This window comes from Geotrypetes seraphini, chromosome 1 (assembly GCF_902459505.1).
Source record: "Geotrypetes seraphini chromosome 1, aGeoSer1.1, whole genome shotgun sequence".
NCBI classification, from domain to species: domain Eukaryota; kingdom Metazoa; phylum Chordata; class Amphibia; order Gymnophiona; family Dermophiidae; genus Geotrypetes; species Geotrypetes seraphini.
Window position 1 is genome coordinate 68,955,409 of NC_047084.1, and position 17,787 is coordinate 68,973,195.

The 17,787-nt window shown below is 40.4% G+C and overlaps 1 protein-coding gene across 1 annotated transcript in view; it reads right to left on the reverse strand.

The window, feature by feature from the left end:
• Window positions 1-5,127: 5,127 nt before the first annotated feature.
• SLC1A3 (solute carrier family 1 member 3) overlaps window positions 5,128-17,787 on the reverse strand; it is a 219,880-nt gene continuing 207,220 nt past the window's right edge. Inside the window, exons 8-10 of the mRNA XM_033932783.1 lie at window positions 13,944-14,138; window positions 7,013-7,147; window positions 5,128-5,332 (exon numbers count right to left, since the gene is read on the reverse strand). Of these exons, the coding sequence (XP_033788674.1) occupies window positions 5,128-5,332; window positions 7,013-7,147; window positions 13,944-14,138 (535 nt within the window). The remainder of the gene's footprint in view (window positions 5,333-7,012; window positions 7,148-13,943; window positions 14,139-17,787) is intronic.

A 17,787-nucleotide genomic window follows, 5' to 3' on the forward strand; every position in this document is an offset into this window, starting at 1 on the left:
AGGCACAGTTTTACCAGGGCTGCTTCACACAAATAGTTTGCATATAATTTGGATGCTATTGTGCTGAACATCATACAGTAAATCAAAATGGCTCCTAACATGGTATTTAATACTGTGTTGTCGGAGCATTGGGCATCCTGCCCTAAGTTTGGAGACAACAGTGCGAGCCAGTGCAGCAGTTTTAATGTTAAAAACAATATGCAGTGTGACTGCAAATGATCACTTTTCATGTTTTTTTGACTTTCTTATTGTTGCTTTGAGCATTGACCTAAGGTTTTTAACTACAGACAATAACTAGTGACCTAAAATGAATGGATGCAAAATTGAAATTTCTCTCATTTATTGACAAACTTGTCACTGAACATTCTTCCAAATCACCTTTGTGTCAGATAAGCAGGACAACCAGGATCTGACTGAAGACAAAGCTGCTGAACCTTCCAGTAAAAAAAAAAACACAAAAATTTATTCTGGCGATTTTAACTACTGCTCTAATTGTCAAGTGAGACTGAAATTGAAATCAACAAATTCACTGCAGAACTCTGCTTACCAAGACTTGAAGATCCAGTTCTGTGGTGGAAACAAACACAGTTATCTAAACTTGAGCATATGTGCTAAAGCTTTTATGGCCGTTCCTCCAAACTTCAGTAATGCTAGGACCACTTTTTCTGAAAGAACTTGTTTGACTCATGAGAATTTGGAATGTTAAATTTTTTTGAAAGGAATCTTGCCAAATTTTGAATAGCTTTCTAAATCCAATCTATATTTACTTTTATATGGATTTCATTATTTGTTTAGGTGTTGCTTTCAGATATCAAAATTCTGCAACAAATACTTGATCTCTGATTTCACGTTGCTTCTTTTATTAAAGCTCAAAGCTCATCATTTGGTATTCATATTTGGCTGAATAATGTTTTGTATTCAGCCAAATAGTAAACTAAGCTATTTGGTATAGCTCTACATAAATATTTAGGCATGTAATAAGTGTGTCAATGTTATTACATATATTATAGAACTGCCCCCACTGTGTTTTGTGAATAAAGGTATTTTCATAGGCACACAATGATGAAAATTTATTTTTGAGACTTAATAAACATGATAAAGAGCACATGACAGGAATATATTGTAAGCTATTTCTTTTATTGAAAATACACCTACAAGGTAATCTTTTCAGTCCACATTGGGTATATATATATATATATACCCACATTGGGTATATATATGTACTGATCCAATGTAGATTTGGGAGATGGTATATTTCTATAGTACCTGATTTTCATAAGTTAGTACAAAAACAATAACAAGAGAGAGACCATATGACAATGTACTTTTCATAATTTGATTTCATAAAAAGACAATGTCCTTGCAGCATATTTCTACAAAGGGACTCAACGGAGATTAAACTGCTACTCCATGTATGCTAATGTTAACATTTGTATACACATAGACTGTATCTATATAAAAATATCTGTACTTATATATCAGGATGTGTGCCTGCATTCTAGGATTCCATTCTGTTAGCAAGATAATAAAAATACATTCTTTCCCATTTTTGGAGACAGACACAGCTCTGTATTGTTTTAAAGCAGGGCTGCCCAAGTCCGTTCCTCGAGATCTATTGGCAGGCCAGGTTTTCAGGATATCCACAATGAACATGCATGAGAGAGATTTGCATACCAAGAAGGCAGTGCAGGCAAATCTCTCTCATGCACGTTCATTGTAGATATCCTGAAAACCTGGCCTGACAGTAGATCTCGAGGACCGGACTTGGGCAGCCCTGTTTTAAAGTATCCAGCTAACTTTAAAACAGCCTCTGAATAAAAGTGAGCCTCCTTTGCTAATGTAGGAAAAGGCCTGCCTTGAACTGAATATGTGTTTATACATACATTAGTTAATGTTCTCTAGTACTCTATTCATAGACAACAAGCTGCGACTGTCAGTCTTGGAGGTTTGGTGAGTACTGTAGTGGTATTATGATTATTTTAAATTCTTTTCACTTTTTACAAAAAGCAAACACAAGTATAAACAATCTCTCCAACAAGAAATTTGTGCTTTTGTGGTTATAAACTCTCTGATCTCTCCTCTAACTGCACTCACAACATTTTTCAGTCAAGCGTCTTGCAGTAATATAAGAAGTTGAAATAAAATGTATGTGAAAACACACAATGACAGGAAATGGGATTGATTGGAAAGAACAGAGAAGGCAGCAGAAGTGAAGGAGTCTTGCATCGCCTTCTGTTCCATTATTATATTAATCTGGAGGAAGGATTACACTAGTGCTCTTGCAATGCATTCCTTTTTCATACTAATCCTAATTTTCACTATAAAACTAGTTTTTAATTTATTTTTTTCTCATTCTATAGAACAACAAGACAAACATTTCTTTCTTTAGAACAATACTCTTTTGTGTACTCAGAACATCTGAGAGTATCACAGCTGTAGGGAACAGGGTGCTACAAACCCCATGCCCCATCTTTTAATGTGGAAATGATGCAGGCATGCAGCCACCCCACCCTACTGTCTACCCTTGTCTCAGTACTACAGTCCACTTGGCACTAATTGCAACTTAGAACATACAACTTCCAAGGTTGTAATATTTTCAACAATGCCCTTAAGGTGCTTGGAAAAATGCATTACCAATAATGAAATCGAATTTTCAGACCTCATGGTTCTTCCTCAGGAAAGAATTTCAATACATTGATGATGAGAAGGTTAAGAGGAAGGTGAAAGGGACACTAGAAGGGAATGATAGCCACTGTTTTGAAATCATGGTGGTACCTTATGTCCTACAGTACTCTGTAGGGCTTCAGCTAATCCATACTTGGAAATACTGATTTCCTTAAAAATTTATTTCCAGAAAATTCAATAATGTAGCACCGTTGATTTCTAAAACCATTACTTTTTCTTTAAAATGCACTTAGCATATTTACTCTCTAAAACACAATGATATTTTCAAATTGGCATGCATGGTGTATTTTGATCTCTTGAATTAAATATATAATTTGAAGGCCTCTACTCTTTTTTGTAGCTGTTTAGATTCTGTATTACTATGGTAGTGGTAAAGAATCAGTTTGTTTAATGGTATGAGCTCCATTTGATGTGATTTTAAGCCCTGTTCACAAAAGTTAAAAATGGGCCAAGCCAAAAGTTTCTTTCAATCAAAGATTTGTGAGCCTCCTGATTAGTGATCTCTGATCTTTTAGGATTTCACAGCTCTAAAATTCATAGTTTGAATTGGGGTGATTTCTAAGTATATGTATTTTGGCAGAATTTTAAAATAAACTTTAGTTAAAAACAAAGGCCACTAAATCAAATCTTTCTTTTCTTAACTTAATCCAAAAATATATCTGAAGGAAGTACACAATAAAACTTTGGATCTGTTACTTGTAATCTACTCTTCTCCTGTAATGTAATTCTACTGGAAATGTCCAGATATCATCTTTATTGTAATCCGCCTAGAACCGCAAGGCACAGGCGGAATAGAAATCCCTAATGTAATGTAATGTAATGTAATCTCATTCCCTTAGCTTTGGGAGAACATGACTTTGAACAAAAATTTTTAAAAATGGCTTCTGCTACCATCAAATTTTCTCTAGAATTAGGGTCTTCTGTGCTATATTTCCTTCTTAATGTTAGCATATGGTCTTACAAGTTTTCTTCCTTTACTTATTTAAAGTAAAATCTCTTTGAAAAATTAGAGTAAAAAATAGTCACTGAATAGGTTTAAGGTTAAAAAGAAGACGGTGGTGACAGCATTAGCACAGGATAGAAGGTGATTAACAGAGTCACTCCTACCTGTGCTAGTTGGTTTGCAGTACCAGTTTGCCAGCATTCATTGCCTTTCATTCTCTTCTCTAACGATGGTGAATAAAATGTCTAGGATACTATTACTGCAAGCATACAAGCAGGCTGGTTTCCTTGTTTCTGATGTCACTAGGTCCTTTCCCTTCTCTGATGTAACTTATTTTTGATTAATTTCATTTCTGCTACTAATTCTTTAGAAAGCATTGTATACGTTCCCATTATTTTTGTTTACTGTTTATCTTTTTATTTGCATTTGCTATATATTTTCCATTCTTTCGTAGCACACAAAACTGCCTGATCAAACCTTCTCCATTGAAAGTTACTCTGAAATGACAGTGGGGATTGAGCAGAGTATTTTTGCAGAAAGGTTACAGGAGGAAATACGGTGAGAATACTCATTCTTGTTCCGTTTCATCAGCGATTCAATACTGGAAATGTAAATAATCCCACCAAAAAGATTTGCAACTCCTATTCTTGGTTCTGATCCTCCTGGATTATCCCCAGATCATATTAATCTGATCTATTCAATTCGATGGCTGGGGAAGGCAATGGCAAACCGCTCTGCCAAAAAACCATCACACAAGTGCAGCCTCCATAAATAATGCATGACTTAGTGCTTGCATGCAGGGAACCACCTTCATCTTTTACTTAATCTGATGTTTATATAAATGAAAAATTGCTCATTAAAAAAACAAAAACCAAAACATTCTTTGTCTAGTACAGACTTCAAAAAAGTTGCAGATGCTGTGGGATTCTTGGGAATCAAGAGGGACTGGGAATTGTAGGCATTTGCATGTATCGAATTTGTCCCAGGAACTTGCAGACTGACTACAGCCTGAAGTTTGGAAGCTCTAATCTTTTGTTTTAGTAATCTACACTGTACCTATTAGACTTATCTGTTAGAAAAATCAGATCGCATTTGCGGTATTAATGTATAGACAACCTTTATTTCTCACTTAGGGAATAAATATCTAGCTGAATTAATAGGATGGTCTGCTAGTTTTTATGTATACTCTCCACTTTAGATAACGCATGATGATTGATAGACTCTACTGCAAAGAAATTTCAACCTTGCGTTACTTCAGCCTCCTTTTTTTGTGTTTGTTGCTTTATGTCCAATATATATGCATACATTTTTATAAGTTGGAATGTAAATGGACAACTTCACTCCTGCTAATTTTGAATGCTTTTGATCAACTTTTTCTCAGTGCTATCATATTGGGGAAAATGGCTGTTGAAAGCAAAATATGTGCGGGTGGAAGGAAGTAGACCTGTTTAACACATTTTCTACCAAAATTGAACACATGTTCTCCAAATTTCCCTTTTCTACATCTTGGTCTCACTGTCTGTTGGTTTTTCACTCTCGTTCTCCTGGGAGATTAACTGGTATGGTTTCTTCATTTCATTCTCCTCAATGACTGAGTTACCCATCTCAGGATCCCTGTTCTTCAGCTCATGCCTTGACAGATGTTCAACAATTCCGGCTCCCAGAGAATCTCCCAAAACATTGGTGGTTGTGCGAAGACGATCCCTGCAAAATATAGCAAATAATTTATTAGTATACTAGCTAAGTAAATCTGGTCCTATGTGTACTTGGCCAGGCTCATATCAAAACTCAAAAACTAAATAAAGCCAATTAATCATCCTTTGAATAGATAATTATCTGAAAAAGAACTTCCAGGTGATCAGACATTTTAGTAGGCAACAGAAGGCACCTCTACTTAAGCTTTACTAGGCGCTGTGTGGAATTCCATGCCTAACTTTAATTTTAAATTTCTTAAAAGTAATTATTCAATTAACTTCAATGGCACGGCCAATTATCACACCATTTAAGCTAATTGGTATAATTTAGGTTAGGTGTGGATTTTAGTTAGGCATCACTATGGCACCTAGCGGCGCCTAACTAGGGCACCGTTTATAGAATCAGACCCTAATTCTCTTTTCCTGTGTAAAAATAATGAATATTTAAAGATGCAGACATTTGTGTTGCCCAGCGTAACTAACTGGGGATTCACATCTGGAATCATACTATTCAGAAATTAAATTATCTTACTTAAAGGCCAGCAAGGATAGTGCACAACAGTAAAGCTGGTATGAATAATTCCATACTGCCTTTGGAATTGCCCTCTGTGCCTTGCATGTCAGAAATATTGGGCTCCTTTTACGAAGCCGCGTTAGCGGTTTAATGCGTATAATAGCGCACGCTAATATGCCGGCTATGCTAGCCACTACCGCCTCCTCTTGAGCAGGTGGTAGTTTTTCGGCTAGCTCGGAGGTTAGCGCATGCTAAAAAGTTGCGTGCGATAAAGCCGCTAACGTGGCTTCATAAAAGGAGCCCATTGTTAATGGATAGTGCATATAAGTTGAATTTGCTCACGTGAAGTATGCAGCAAGGTCAGAGGCAGGTAGAGAAAAGGCCTGCAAAGCTCCACTAGTAGGTGTGCATCATATTTATGCACATGTGAGGCATAAATATTCAGATACACATAACCCAGCGGAGACTTCACAGGATCTTTTCTCTACCTGCCTGCCACCCATGACCCATACATGCACATTCCACACTTATACATTCCCCACTGATATACATATATCCCATCATAGGAACATACACTGGTCCCATCCCCGCTTCACCAAATACTCACTTATCCATACACCTGTTATCCTGAGAAAAACTTCACTAGATCCTTCCATAGGGAGTCCCAAGCTAAATGTGTCATTGTGTCACACTGTAAGTGAACCCTTTCAAATACGTTTCATATGTTAATTATAGAAATGCATTAAATTTAACTAAAGTTTTATTTTAAATTCAGCTCATAGTTGTGTTTCAGTTTTGTGCACGCATATGCCCCCTTGATTTTCATTTTCCAAATATTGTATTTCAAGCAACCCACGCTGCTCCTTGTGACCCTGGGCAAGTCACTTAATCCCCCCATTGCCCCAGGTACATTAGATAGAATGTGAGCCTGCCAGGACAGATAGGGAAAAATGCTTGAGTACCTGAATAAATTCATGTAAACTGTTCTGAGCTCCCCTGGGAGAACGGTATAGAAAATTGAATAAATAAAAAATGAAATAAGTAGAAAAGGAGACTGAGCTGAGCTTTACATTAGAATTGTCCCTGATATACAATGTAGTGCACTAAAGAAATCTCAGGTGAATGTGTTTTGAAATTCAGCTTTAAGTCAGGAATAAGTTTGCAAGAAATACTCACAAAAACCAATCAACTGCAATGATAAGAGTGATATCATCTGTGGGCAGCCCAACAGATGTCAGCACAATCACCATAGTGACCAACCCCGCTTGAGGAATTCCTGCAGCTCCAATACTGGCAGCAGTTGCAGTGATACTGTTAAGAGAGAGAGAGAACAACAAAATATTTTACTCTTATCCTATACACAGGGGAATGTTGGGTGTGTGGTCTGTCCCGGGCATGGTCTTTTCAAAAATATTTAAATGGTGAGAGAGTGCCCTCAGTATGGGGTTGTGAGCTCTGAAGAACCACTCCAAGTAGCATTGCTGCTCCAAGTAGCATTGCTCATTGGAGTAGTTCTTATCCTATACACGGTGGCGTAGTAAGGGGAGTGTGGGGTCTGTCCCAGGCATGGTCTTCCTAAGGGCGTGACTGCACCCATCCTCCTCTCCGCCCCCCCATGCCCACTCACTCCCCTCCTTGCCTTCTCCTGTAACTTTTTGGCGCTCTCTCTGTTGTCACTTCCGGGACTCGGGCCTACCGATGTGGGAAGTATGCTGCTCATGCTGGAGAAGTTTAAAAGATACGGGGAGAGGGGGGACGCATGGCAGGGAAAAGGGCAGAAGAGGGGCACCACCGCCCCGGGCACCGCTCACCCAATGCCTATACATATATACATACATATCTCTATTTATCCATACATAATCCGGCTGGTATTTGTTCCTGCCCTTAGAACCCCCAGTCTACCACCATGGACTTTGAGGTAGGTTGGGGGGGAGCCCTGTAGGAGTGTGTGTATGTGGGGAGGAGGGGTGACTCAGGGCAGGATCTATTTGCTTCAGTGGGAAGGGGATACCAAAAGATCAATACTGACCTCTAAAGCTTACTCCCTCTTACAAATCCAACGGCTTTGGATTTGCAAGAGGGAGTAAGCTTTAGCGGTCAGTATTGATCTTTTGGTATTACATGAGACGCCATTACCCATATTTTGAGGGGAGCACTAGTGGTACATCGGTACCCTGAAGCAGTACCGAAACGTGGCATGTCGGAACCAGTGAATTCCTAAAGTTAAGTTCTACCTCTCCAAGTTATTAATATAAGATGATAAAGCCATAGCCAGTGTGGCATTTACAAATCCAATAGCGATTAATACCATCATTTTGACACTATTGAACAATGCAATGATTGGGTAGAGAGGCAGTATATTCGCCTTCATGTCTCTGAGCATAAGTTCTAATTACAGTAAAGGACATCTCGTCAATATTGTTTGCTGTTAGAGCATATAGAGTGACTTTTTTTTATCGTGAATAAGTCATAAGGCACATCTAGTACAAGGAGTATGCGAGCCCCCACCTCTCAGAATACATTGTTGCATTCTGAGCACAGCACACAAGGAAGCACCTATAAGAACTGTTTTGTAAGAAAAAAAAAAAAGGTTTATTAACAGTAGTGCATCATGACAGATAAAACTGAACCTCAGTTTGTCACAGACCCATTCTGATAGTGAAAGGGACACTGGCAAAGCAACAAGAGAACACACTGACTGAAAAAGCTCAGGAAAATTATGAATTTGAAGTTCAGTGATATTTCCTATTATGTAAGAAACAGCAGACAAAAGTATTGTTGGCAATCGGGGCCAGATTTAGATGAAAAGAGGCCCTAGGCTATTCCACTTATGAGGCCCTTTCACCTCCCATTTTTAAGTTTGTAAATTACATGAGAGATAATAAAATACATCATTACTGTGATATATATCAATATGTTAAATGAAACATGTTGTTATTGGTACTAACCTTTAAAAAAAATGTGACACGGATAATAAATAAAAAAAAGTCGAGAACACTTATTTGGACATTTATTCTCAGCACCATATATAATCCTTTAACAATAACTAATCAAACATAACACACAACATTGCCCCTTCCTATGTCCATAGTGCCCCCAGTGCGTCCTTCTTCACCTCACCCCGCCTCCGATGCCCGCCTGCCTCCCATCCCCCTTCCATTGAATACCCATATGCCATCCTGCCTGCCTGCCTGCCTTCCATTAAACCCCCCACCTCCCTCCGATGCCAGCCTGCCTGCCTCCCATCCCCCTTCCACTGAAACCCCCCCCCGATGCCAGTCTGGGCCGCCCTGTCCTGACGGATCCACGTTTTGCCTCTCTCCCCGTGGGGCTGGGCTTTACCCAGCTGTTTCCGGACTGACGTCTTTCCCTCCCCGATCCTCCTCCCAGGGCGAGAAAAAGAAAGGGAGAAGCCGAGTCGGCGCCCCATTGCGGCCAGAGCCAGTTCCGATCCCGAAGCGTAGAATTTCTCCTTATTTTCAGTTCAGTGTTTTAGTGTTCACTGGTTTTAGAATAGTGTAATTTTAATTTTGCTAACAATTTGAATGTAGGCTCCTCTTGATCTTGAGGCCCTAGGCTGAAGCCTAGTTAGCCTATAGGAAAATCCGGCCCTGTTGGCAATGAATCAGATAGGTAAGACGGGCTATACCAATCAGTTACAGGCTGCTTATGAGAAATATCAATGAACATCAACAGAGTTCTGTTCTTATTTGGATAGCAAGCATGTGGAAGATAACTTTGCCCACCATAAGAATCAAAGGGCTACAGATCAAATACAGTAGGCCTAGGTTGCAGATGCTCTTAAAGAGACAGAGTAACCAACAGAAACCCCAGCATAAGACACTGAATCCCAATATTCAGGAAGTTCTAAATGTTCTGTTAGGAGTTCTAGAACCAGTAGAACCTCCAGATCACACAGCACTAGCCAATCAGGTCAGTCAACAGCCAGTTCATCAGCTATTTGGGCTAGATACAGGGCTTAAGCGGCGAGGGTAAAAGTTCTCTATAACCAACAAGAAGCAGCTATAAAAAGGGAAAATCTTGGGATAGAGGAGGAGAAACAGAACACTGCTGCTACGGCCTAAAAATGCAGAAAGGCAGACATCACCTTGGAGGTGCTCCAGCAGGAGAAGGAAGCAGCTGCTAATGAGGCAGAAGCCAGGGCCCATGAGGAAGCCACAAGGCCTGGAGGCAGAGAGAGTCAGCTTAGCCATATCGTTGTAGAACAGGGATCTCACAGTCCCTCCTTGAGGGCTGCAATCCAGTTGGGTTTTCAAGATTTCCCCAATGAATATGCATGAGATCTATGTGCATGCACTGCTTTCAATGCATATTCATTGGGGAAATCCTGAAAACCCGACTGGATTGCGGCCCTCAAGGAGGGACTTTGAGATCCCTGTTGTAGAAGATCCTGCCCAGCGTACAACAACCTATGTAAAGGCCCAGGCCTCAGCACGAGAGAACAAACAATCACAGTCTGACTCAGAAGAGACACTGAGTTCAGGGAAAACATGTTCCTTTGCAGCAGAGTCTAGCTTGTCTGAAAGAAGCCAGTCTAAGTTAAAGCACACCGTAGAGACAAAATGCTATTATAGTGATCCATATGCAAACACGCACACAGATGAATTGCCATTGGCTCTCGCTCCAAAAGGCACAACAAGAGAAATGCTTCATTTCAAAACACAGACTCTGGTACCATACAGGAACTGGGTTCAAGTATAGACTGAGCAGCCACACCCAACTACACATGCTGTGATTAAGCAAGAGGCAGTCAACATGTCATACTTCACATCTGACTTCAAGCAAACAGCAGCAAGTAGTCAGCCACAGATACCTTAGTACATTAGAGATCTTAGAAAGAGAGGATCTAATAAAATACTGTACATGGCACACAAAATGTTGGTGAACATGGGGACTCATCCAGTTTAATGATCTCCCCTGGAAAGGAATTGATGGTGAAAATCTGATTTTAAAGACACCATACGCGACCTTAGAATTACAGGGTTCTAAGTGACAATTTTCAGTATTTTTAATTCCGATGACTTCCGGATTCTATCTGACATGTAGATGTTACAACACTCACGAGGATTTATTGCAACTTAACCTTTCCTTCATTTCATAAGAAATTACACGGTTCTATGTACAGAAATTAGTCTATGCATAGGATTACAAGGTTCTAACTGCGAGCCAACTTTCGGTACAGTTAGAACCATGTAATTCTAAGGTCGTGCATAGGTTTCATGAAGCCTACACCAAGGCAAGAGATCAACATGAAGATAAAACGGTTCGGACCTGAATCAGAAGATAAAGAGATTGAAAGATGTATTTCAGCACGACGATGCTCAAGGCCTGTAAGAAACGTGGGAGAGACCAGAGCAGCAATATGGCAATCCAGAAGCCATCCAACAAGCACTGATGAGGAGAATAGATAATTTTCCAGAAATCACCAACTAAGATAATGACAAGCTACTGGATCTAGGAGACCTTCTCCAAGAACTGGAAGCACTCAAATCTGAACCGAGTCCTCTAAGCCTAGGCTACTTAGATACATCCTATGGCATAAAAATGTTTACAAGAAAGATGCTGTATGACAAAAAATGGTCATCTATAGGCATGTGGAATAAAGAAGACAATCAAGGGAAGTTCCCTCCATTTACAGTCCTCATGGAGTATATCAGAAAACTGGCAAAAAGAAGAAATGATCCTAGTTTCCAGGAAGACAGGCTACTTCCAGAATGAGAAGCCTCTGCTGCCTTAGCTCTCAATAGTAGCACATTCTGTTTGTGTACTACACCATATACAGATCAGGCATATTTGTTGCATTTATTTGTTACCACCTTTATATGGGACCCCTGAGGAAGACAGTGTTGATCGAAAACACGGACTGTGTTGGGTTCCATATTGCTATAAGTGGTTTACTTGTACGCAACAATTTGTTTATTTGTTTATAATAAATTTTGCCTGCATCTTGTACACCTGACTGCAGTCCTTTTCTTTGTCCTTGAGCCACTTGAAACAACAGCAGCGTTGTGTGGAAGGTTTTCTAGAAGCTTCAATAATGGCTGACACCTGTTACAGGTAACTGTGCTTTGTGGTAAAATAACCTGTTCTTCCTCCCTTTTCAGATGATCCTAATATTCTATTGCTTTTAATGTATTATTCACAATGATTCCAATATCTTTTTTGAGTGCTGACTCCAAACTCTCAGGACTCAATATTTTGCACCTATAGTTGGAATAATTTTTCCATTCTTGCACTTGTCTACATTAAATGCTGTCTAATATTCTGATGCCCAGTCTCCTAGCCTCATAAGATCCTTCTGCTAGTCTTTACATTCATCAGCTATTTTAACAACATTGAATGGTGTTGGATCAAGTGCAAATTTGACTACTACTACTACTGCTATTTATCATTTCTATAGTGCTAAAAGGCATACACAGCGCTGTACATTTAACATTCAATAGACAGTCCCTGATCAGAAGAACTTACAGATATGTTAAACAACACAGGTTCCAATACAAATGTTAATTCACTTGTACCCATTCTACAGGTATACCACTCAGGATTTTGTAGACTTCAATCATATCTCCCCTCAGTCGTCTCTTTTCCAAGCTGAAGAGCCCTAATCTCTTTAGTCTTTCCTCATACAAGAGGAGTTCCATCCCACTTATTTCCTTGGTTGCTCATCTTTGAACCTTTTCTAATTCCGTTATATCTTTTATGAGACATGGTGACCAGAACTGAATGCAATACTCAAGGTAAGGTCACACCATGGAGTGATACAGATGCATTATAATATTCTTAGTTTTATTTACCATACCTTTTCTAATAATTCCTAGCATCTTGTTTGCTTTTCTTGGCCTCCACCGCACATTGGGCAGAAGGATTGAGTGTGTTGTCTATGATGCCACCTAGATCTTTTTCTTGGGTGCTGACCCCTAAGATAGACCCTAGCATCCAGTAACTATGATTTGGATTATTCTTCTCAATGTGCATCACTTTGCATTTGTCCACATTAAATTTCATCTGCCATTTGGGCATCCAAATTTGGGCATCCAAATCTTCTAGTTTCCTAAGGTCTGCCTTCATTTTTTCAGAATCTGCATGTATTTTAACAACTTTAAACAGTTTTGTGTAATTTGCAAATTTAATCGCCTTACTTGTTCTAATTTCCAGATCATTTATGAATATGTTAACTAGCACTGGTCCCAGAACAGATCCCTGCAGTACTCCACTATATACCCTCCTCTTTTAGTCAGATTGCAATCCACAAAAGGGCATTGCTTCCTATCCCCTAATGGTAAGGATGGCAGGATGAGAACCAGGGAACCTAGTTCAAACCCCATAGTGACTCTTTGTGATCTTGGGCATGTCGCTTAGCTCTCTATTCCTTCAGGTTCAAAGTTAGATTGACCTCTCATCTAGCTTGTGCCATTTCAGTCTAGACTCCTGCCTAGCTTGTGCCATTTCAGTCAAATGCTCCTGCCTAGCTTTCAAGATCATTCACGGCATCCTTCCGCCCCTAATCCCTCTATCCTTCCTCGCCCTTACGCCTGCTACCACCAGATCAGCCCACAGACATAAACTATCCTTCCCCTCTCTACACGGCATCCTCCACGCAGGTAAACTGGGAAGATCCCTCCTCTCCAAAATCATGGGCCTTTGGAACGATCTCACTATCCCGCTGCGGAACCTGGGCTCCCTTCAACTTTTCCGGAAACAACTGAAAACCTGGCTTTTCTCTAACATATAACATCTCTTCTCCTGCTTACATCCCCCTGTTTATATGCTCTTGTAAATCTTTCTCCTCTCTCTTCCTATTTCTAGCTTTGTAAACCGTGTCGAGCTCGACTTCCGTGGAGATGATGCGGTATATAAACTTAAGGCTTAGTTTAGTTTAGTTTAGTTTAGTTTAGACTGACTCTGAGGTACCATAAAGTGCAGATGGTAAACTGAATATGCAGCTTAACCTTTTGTAATATAGAGTTCCTAAGAAAGAGAAATCTATAAGTAGATTCAATTTTGCAATCCTTTTTTTTAACTTTACTAAAACTACCATTAGCTAATATTATATTTTAGTTACGCTTTAAAACAGCACATTTCTTACCTTATTGTGATAATCTGTCCAAAATTTAGGTCAAAGTTGTTGACTTGTGCAATGAATATAGCAGCTAAAGCTTCATACAAAGCAGTGCCGTCCATGTTAATAGTAGCACCAACTGGCAGGACAAATCTAGTAACACGTTTATCCACTCCATTATTCTCTTCCAGACACTTAAATGTAATGGGAAGTGTAGCAGAGCTGAAAAGATAACCATGCAGGTTATAATTGTACAGTTTAATGATCCAATACATTATTTTTTATTAATCTGTGTTCAATACAACCGCCTTGTATTGAACAATAAGCTCACATCAGATTATCTCCATTTTACCCTATAATCCCCATTTCACATCATATAAATCAGTGTATGTCAAACTGTGTGCAGTAGCAAGATTCTGGGTGTGCCGCAAAATGCTGGTGAGGAGAGGCACTGGTACCAGCTAACTGCCTACAGGACATGCCTCTCACGACCTGTAGGCAGTCAGCTGGTACCAGTGCCTCTCCTTCTCTCACCCCCCCCACCTCCCGGCATAGTAAGAGGAAGCTCGGGGCTCTGTCTGAAGGGCCTCTGCACATGGATGGACATTGACGTGATGACATCACGCATGTGCATGACATCATCGTATCGACGTCCACACCCTCCAGACTCGGCCCGAGTTAAGTGTGCCATAGCTTCAAAAAGTTTGCAAGAAACTAGTATAAATATTTATGGTCCTGTGCCCTCTCTTTTTCACTGGTATCTAGCAGGAGCTGAACATTCCCTAGTTGTTCCTTATCTGATAACCCTAGGTTCAAAAATGGGCATTGTGACTTCTAGCAGTAATCCCATGGTGTTACTGATAGGGATCACAGTCACTCATTTTGAACCCTGGGCCATAAGAGCAGGACTGAAGGGGAATTGCTCCTGCTGCTATTAGATACTGCAGTAAAGCTGGAGAGGAGGGTCAGGGGCAGTGTTCCCTCTAAGGTGAGCGCATGAGCGATCGCTCACTATTTTAAGTGGCGTCGCTCATACGCTTTCCTCTGTCGCTCATTCGAGGGCGGGAGGAGGTGAGAGGAAGCGGTGGCGGCGGCGGCCTGTATTTTAAAGTTATAAGATGCAGTGGCGGCTCCTCTCAAGATCCCTGACTGCATCGGACTTCCAACGCAGGTGGGGATTCGTGAGAGGAGCCGCTGCCACGTCTTCAGTGTCCTACCAAGGGGGGGCGGTCCGCCCCGGCTGTGCACCTGCCCTAAGGCTGCAGTCGGAGAGGAAGTTCGGGCCAGCCAATCGCTGCCTGGCTGGGTGAAACTTCCTCTCCGACGGCAGAATTGACGTCGGGGGAATGCTGGTCGGCCCGGTGGGAAGCAGAGAGAGCTTGGGGCAGCCGCGGTGGTGGCTTTGAGGCCTGTTTCCCCCGATGGTGGCAGCAGTGGCTTTGTGGAGGGTAGGGAGAAAGAAAGGGGGCAGGCAGGGAGACAGAAGGGAAACAGAAAAAAAGAAAGGGGGCATCAAGAGGAAAAAAAAGAAAGAAAGGGCAAGGAGAGATCAATAAAAAGTTAGGGGAGGGAATGAGGTCTGGAGGAGAGGAAGCATACAGGCTGAAAGAAGGGAAGAAAGAATGGATGCACAGTCAGAAGATGAAAGTGCAACCAGAGACTCATGAAATCACCAAACAAGGTAGGAAAAATGATTTTATTTTAAATTTAGTGATCAAAATGTGTCTGAATTTATATATGCTGTCTATATTTTGCACTATGGCCCCCTTTTACTAAATCGCAATAGTGTTTTTTAGCGCAGGGAGCCTATGAGCGTCGAGAGCAGCGCTGGGCATTTAGCGCAGTTCCCTGCACTAAAAACTGCTATTGTGGTTTAATAAAAAGGATGGGGGGTATATTTGTCTATTTATGTATGGTTGTTACTGAGGTGACAATGCATAGAGTCATCTGCCTTGACCTCTTTGAAAAAAACCCAGAATAGGAATGATAATTAACATTTTCTCAGCGTATAGTGTGCTTTGTGTTTTTTAATTTTATTGTTGGTAGATCATTTTGACTTGGTCATTTTAAAGTAGCTCGCAAGCCCAAAAAGTTTGGGCACCTCTGAGCTAGAGCGTTGAAGCTGTGTATTTCTATTTTATCCCCCCTTTTTACAAAACTATGGAGCGTTTTTTAGCACCAGCCATGGTGGTAGCAGCTCTGATACTCAGAATTCTATGAGCGTCAGGGCTGTTACCACTGTGGCTAAAATCCACACTACAGTTTTGTAAAAGGGGGAGAGGTTAGTTTGTGATGACATATTCCATACTAGACGAAGGTGTTTTCTGTGTTCTGTGTGTTCGAAAGACATGGTTTTCTGTTAGGAATGACGGTGTAGGATTGATCTGTGCTGGTCTGGCTTGTTTAGTTTTACAATGGGTGTATTGATGTACTGCTCACTGCAATATGTAAGATGCTGCCTTTTCCTAGGTACTCATGTGTGACGTGTGGTTTGTTACTAAAAATCATGTTTTTCTTACAAATGGGGGGGTGCCAAAAAATGATGGGCCCCGGGTGTTACATATGCTAGGTACGCCACTGTATATAAAGATACCAGAAAGCTGGCGTAGCAAAAACTTTAAGTAAATTGTTATTCTTCTAAGCTTTGAGTATTTAACCCTCCCACAATCTCACGGGCACTCGTTTCAAGTTTCAAGTTTATTGAGATTTTGATTTAAGCGCAATATCAAATATTTTCAATGCGTATAACAAAAATAAATTTGGGGAAATAAATAAAACAATTTGAACAATAAAAATACAAACATATCCATAGATGATTAAAATTACATAAGGAGTACAAGGATAAACTACATTGGTTTAAAAATGCGTCCTCCGCGCCTGCTCATAAATTTGTGGAGTATGTAACTTGTCGCTCATGCATATTTTTTTTTGCACACACCTCATCAATCCTTAGAGGGAACATTGGTCAGGGGGTGAGAGTTTGAGGAGTCTACCCATGAGCCATCGTGGGGTGTTTATCCCACATGGGAGGCATTGGAGAGTCTTAACAGTAGCCCAAATTGATAATTTCCTCCATAATAATAATAATAACTTTATTCTTATATACCGCCAATAATGAGACCTTGTGCTAAAATATCATGCCTTGTGGGGAAGTTATCGATGTGGGCTACTGTTAAGATGGGCTAGATTAACACAAATTGTGCTATTTTAGCTCAGAGTCTCATTGTATAAAATGAGGCCCTGTGCAAAAATAACTCAAACTGTGGTACAGTAACCTGACTTAATAGTAGCCCATATCAGTGGCATACCTAGCATATGTGACACCCGGGGCCCATCATTTTTTGACAGCTCCCATTAGAATGGAAAACATGATTTTTAGTAACAATCCACATGTCATACAAGAGTGTACCTAGGAATAGGCAGCATCTTACATACTGCAGTGAGCAGTACAACATCAATACACCCATTGTGAAACTAAACAAGCCAGACTAGTACAGATCAATCCTACAGTCAATCCTAACAGAAAACCATGTCTTTCGAACAAACAGAACACAGAAAATACCTTCCCCATAGTAAGGAATATGTAATCACAAACTAATCCCTCCCCCTTTTACAAAACTGTAGGGCAGTTTTTATCCACGGTGGTAACAGCTCAGATGCTCATAGAATTCTGAGCGTTGAAAACTGTTACCACCACGGCCAGCACTAAAAAATGCTCTATGGTTTTGTAAAAGGGGGGATAAAATAGAAATACAGTGGAACCTTGGTTTGCGAGCATAATTCGTTCCAGAAGCAGATGAACATCAGACTGAACGAGCACAAGTCAAGAATAGTCAATAAAGTGATGGAAGCCCCTTTAGTAGAACATTGG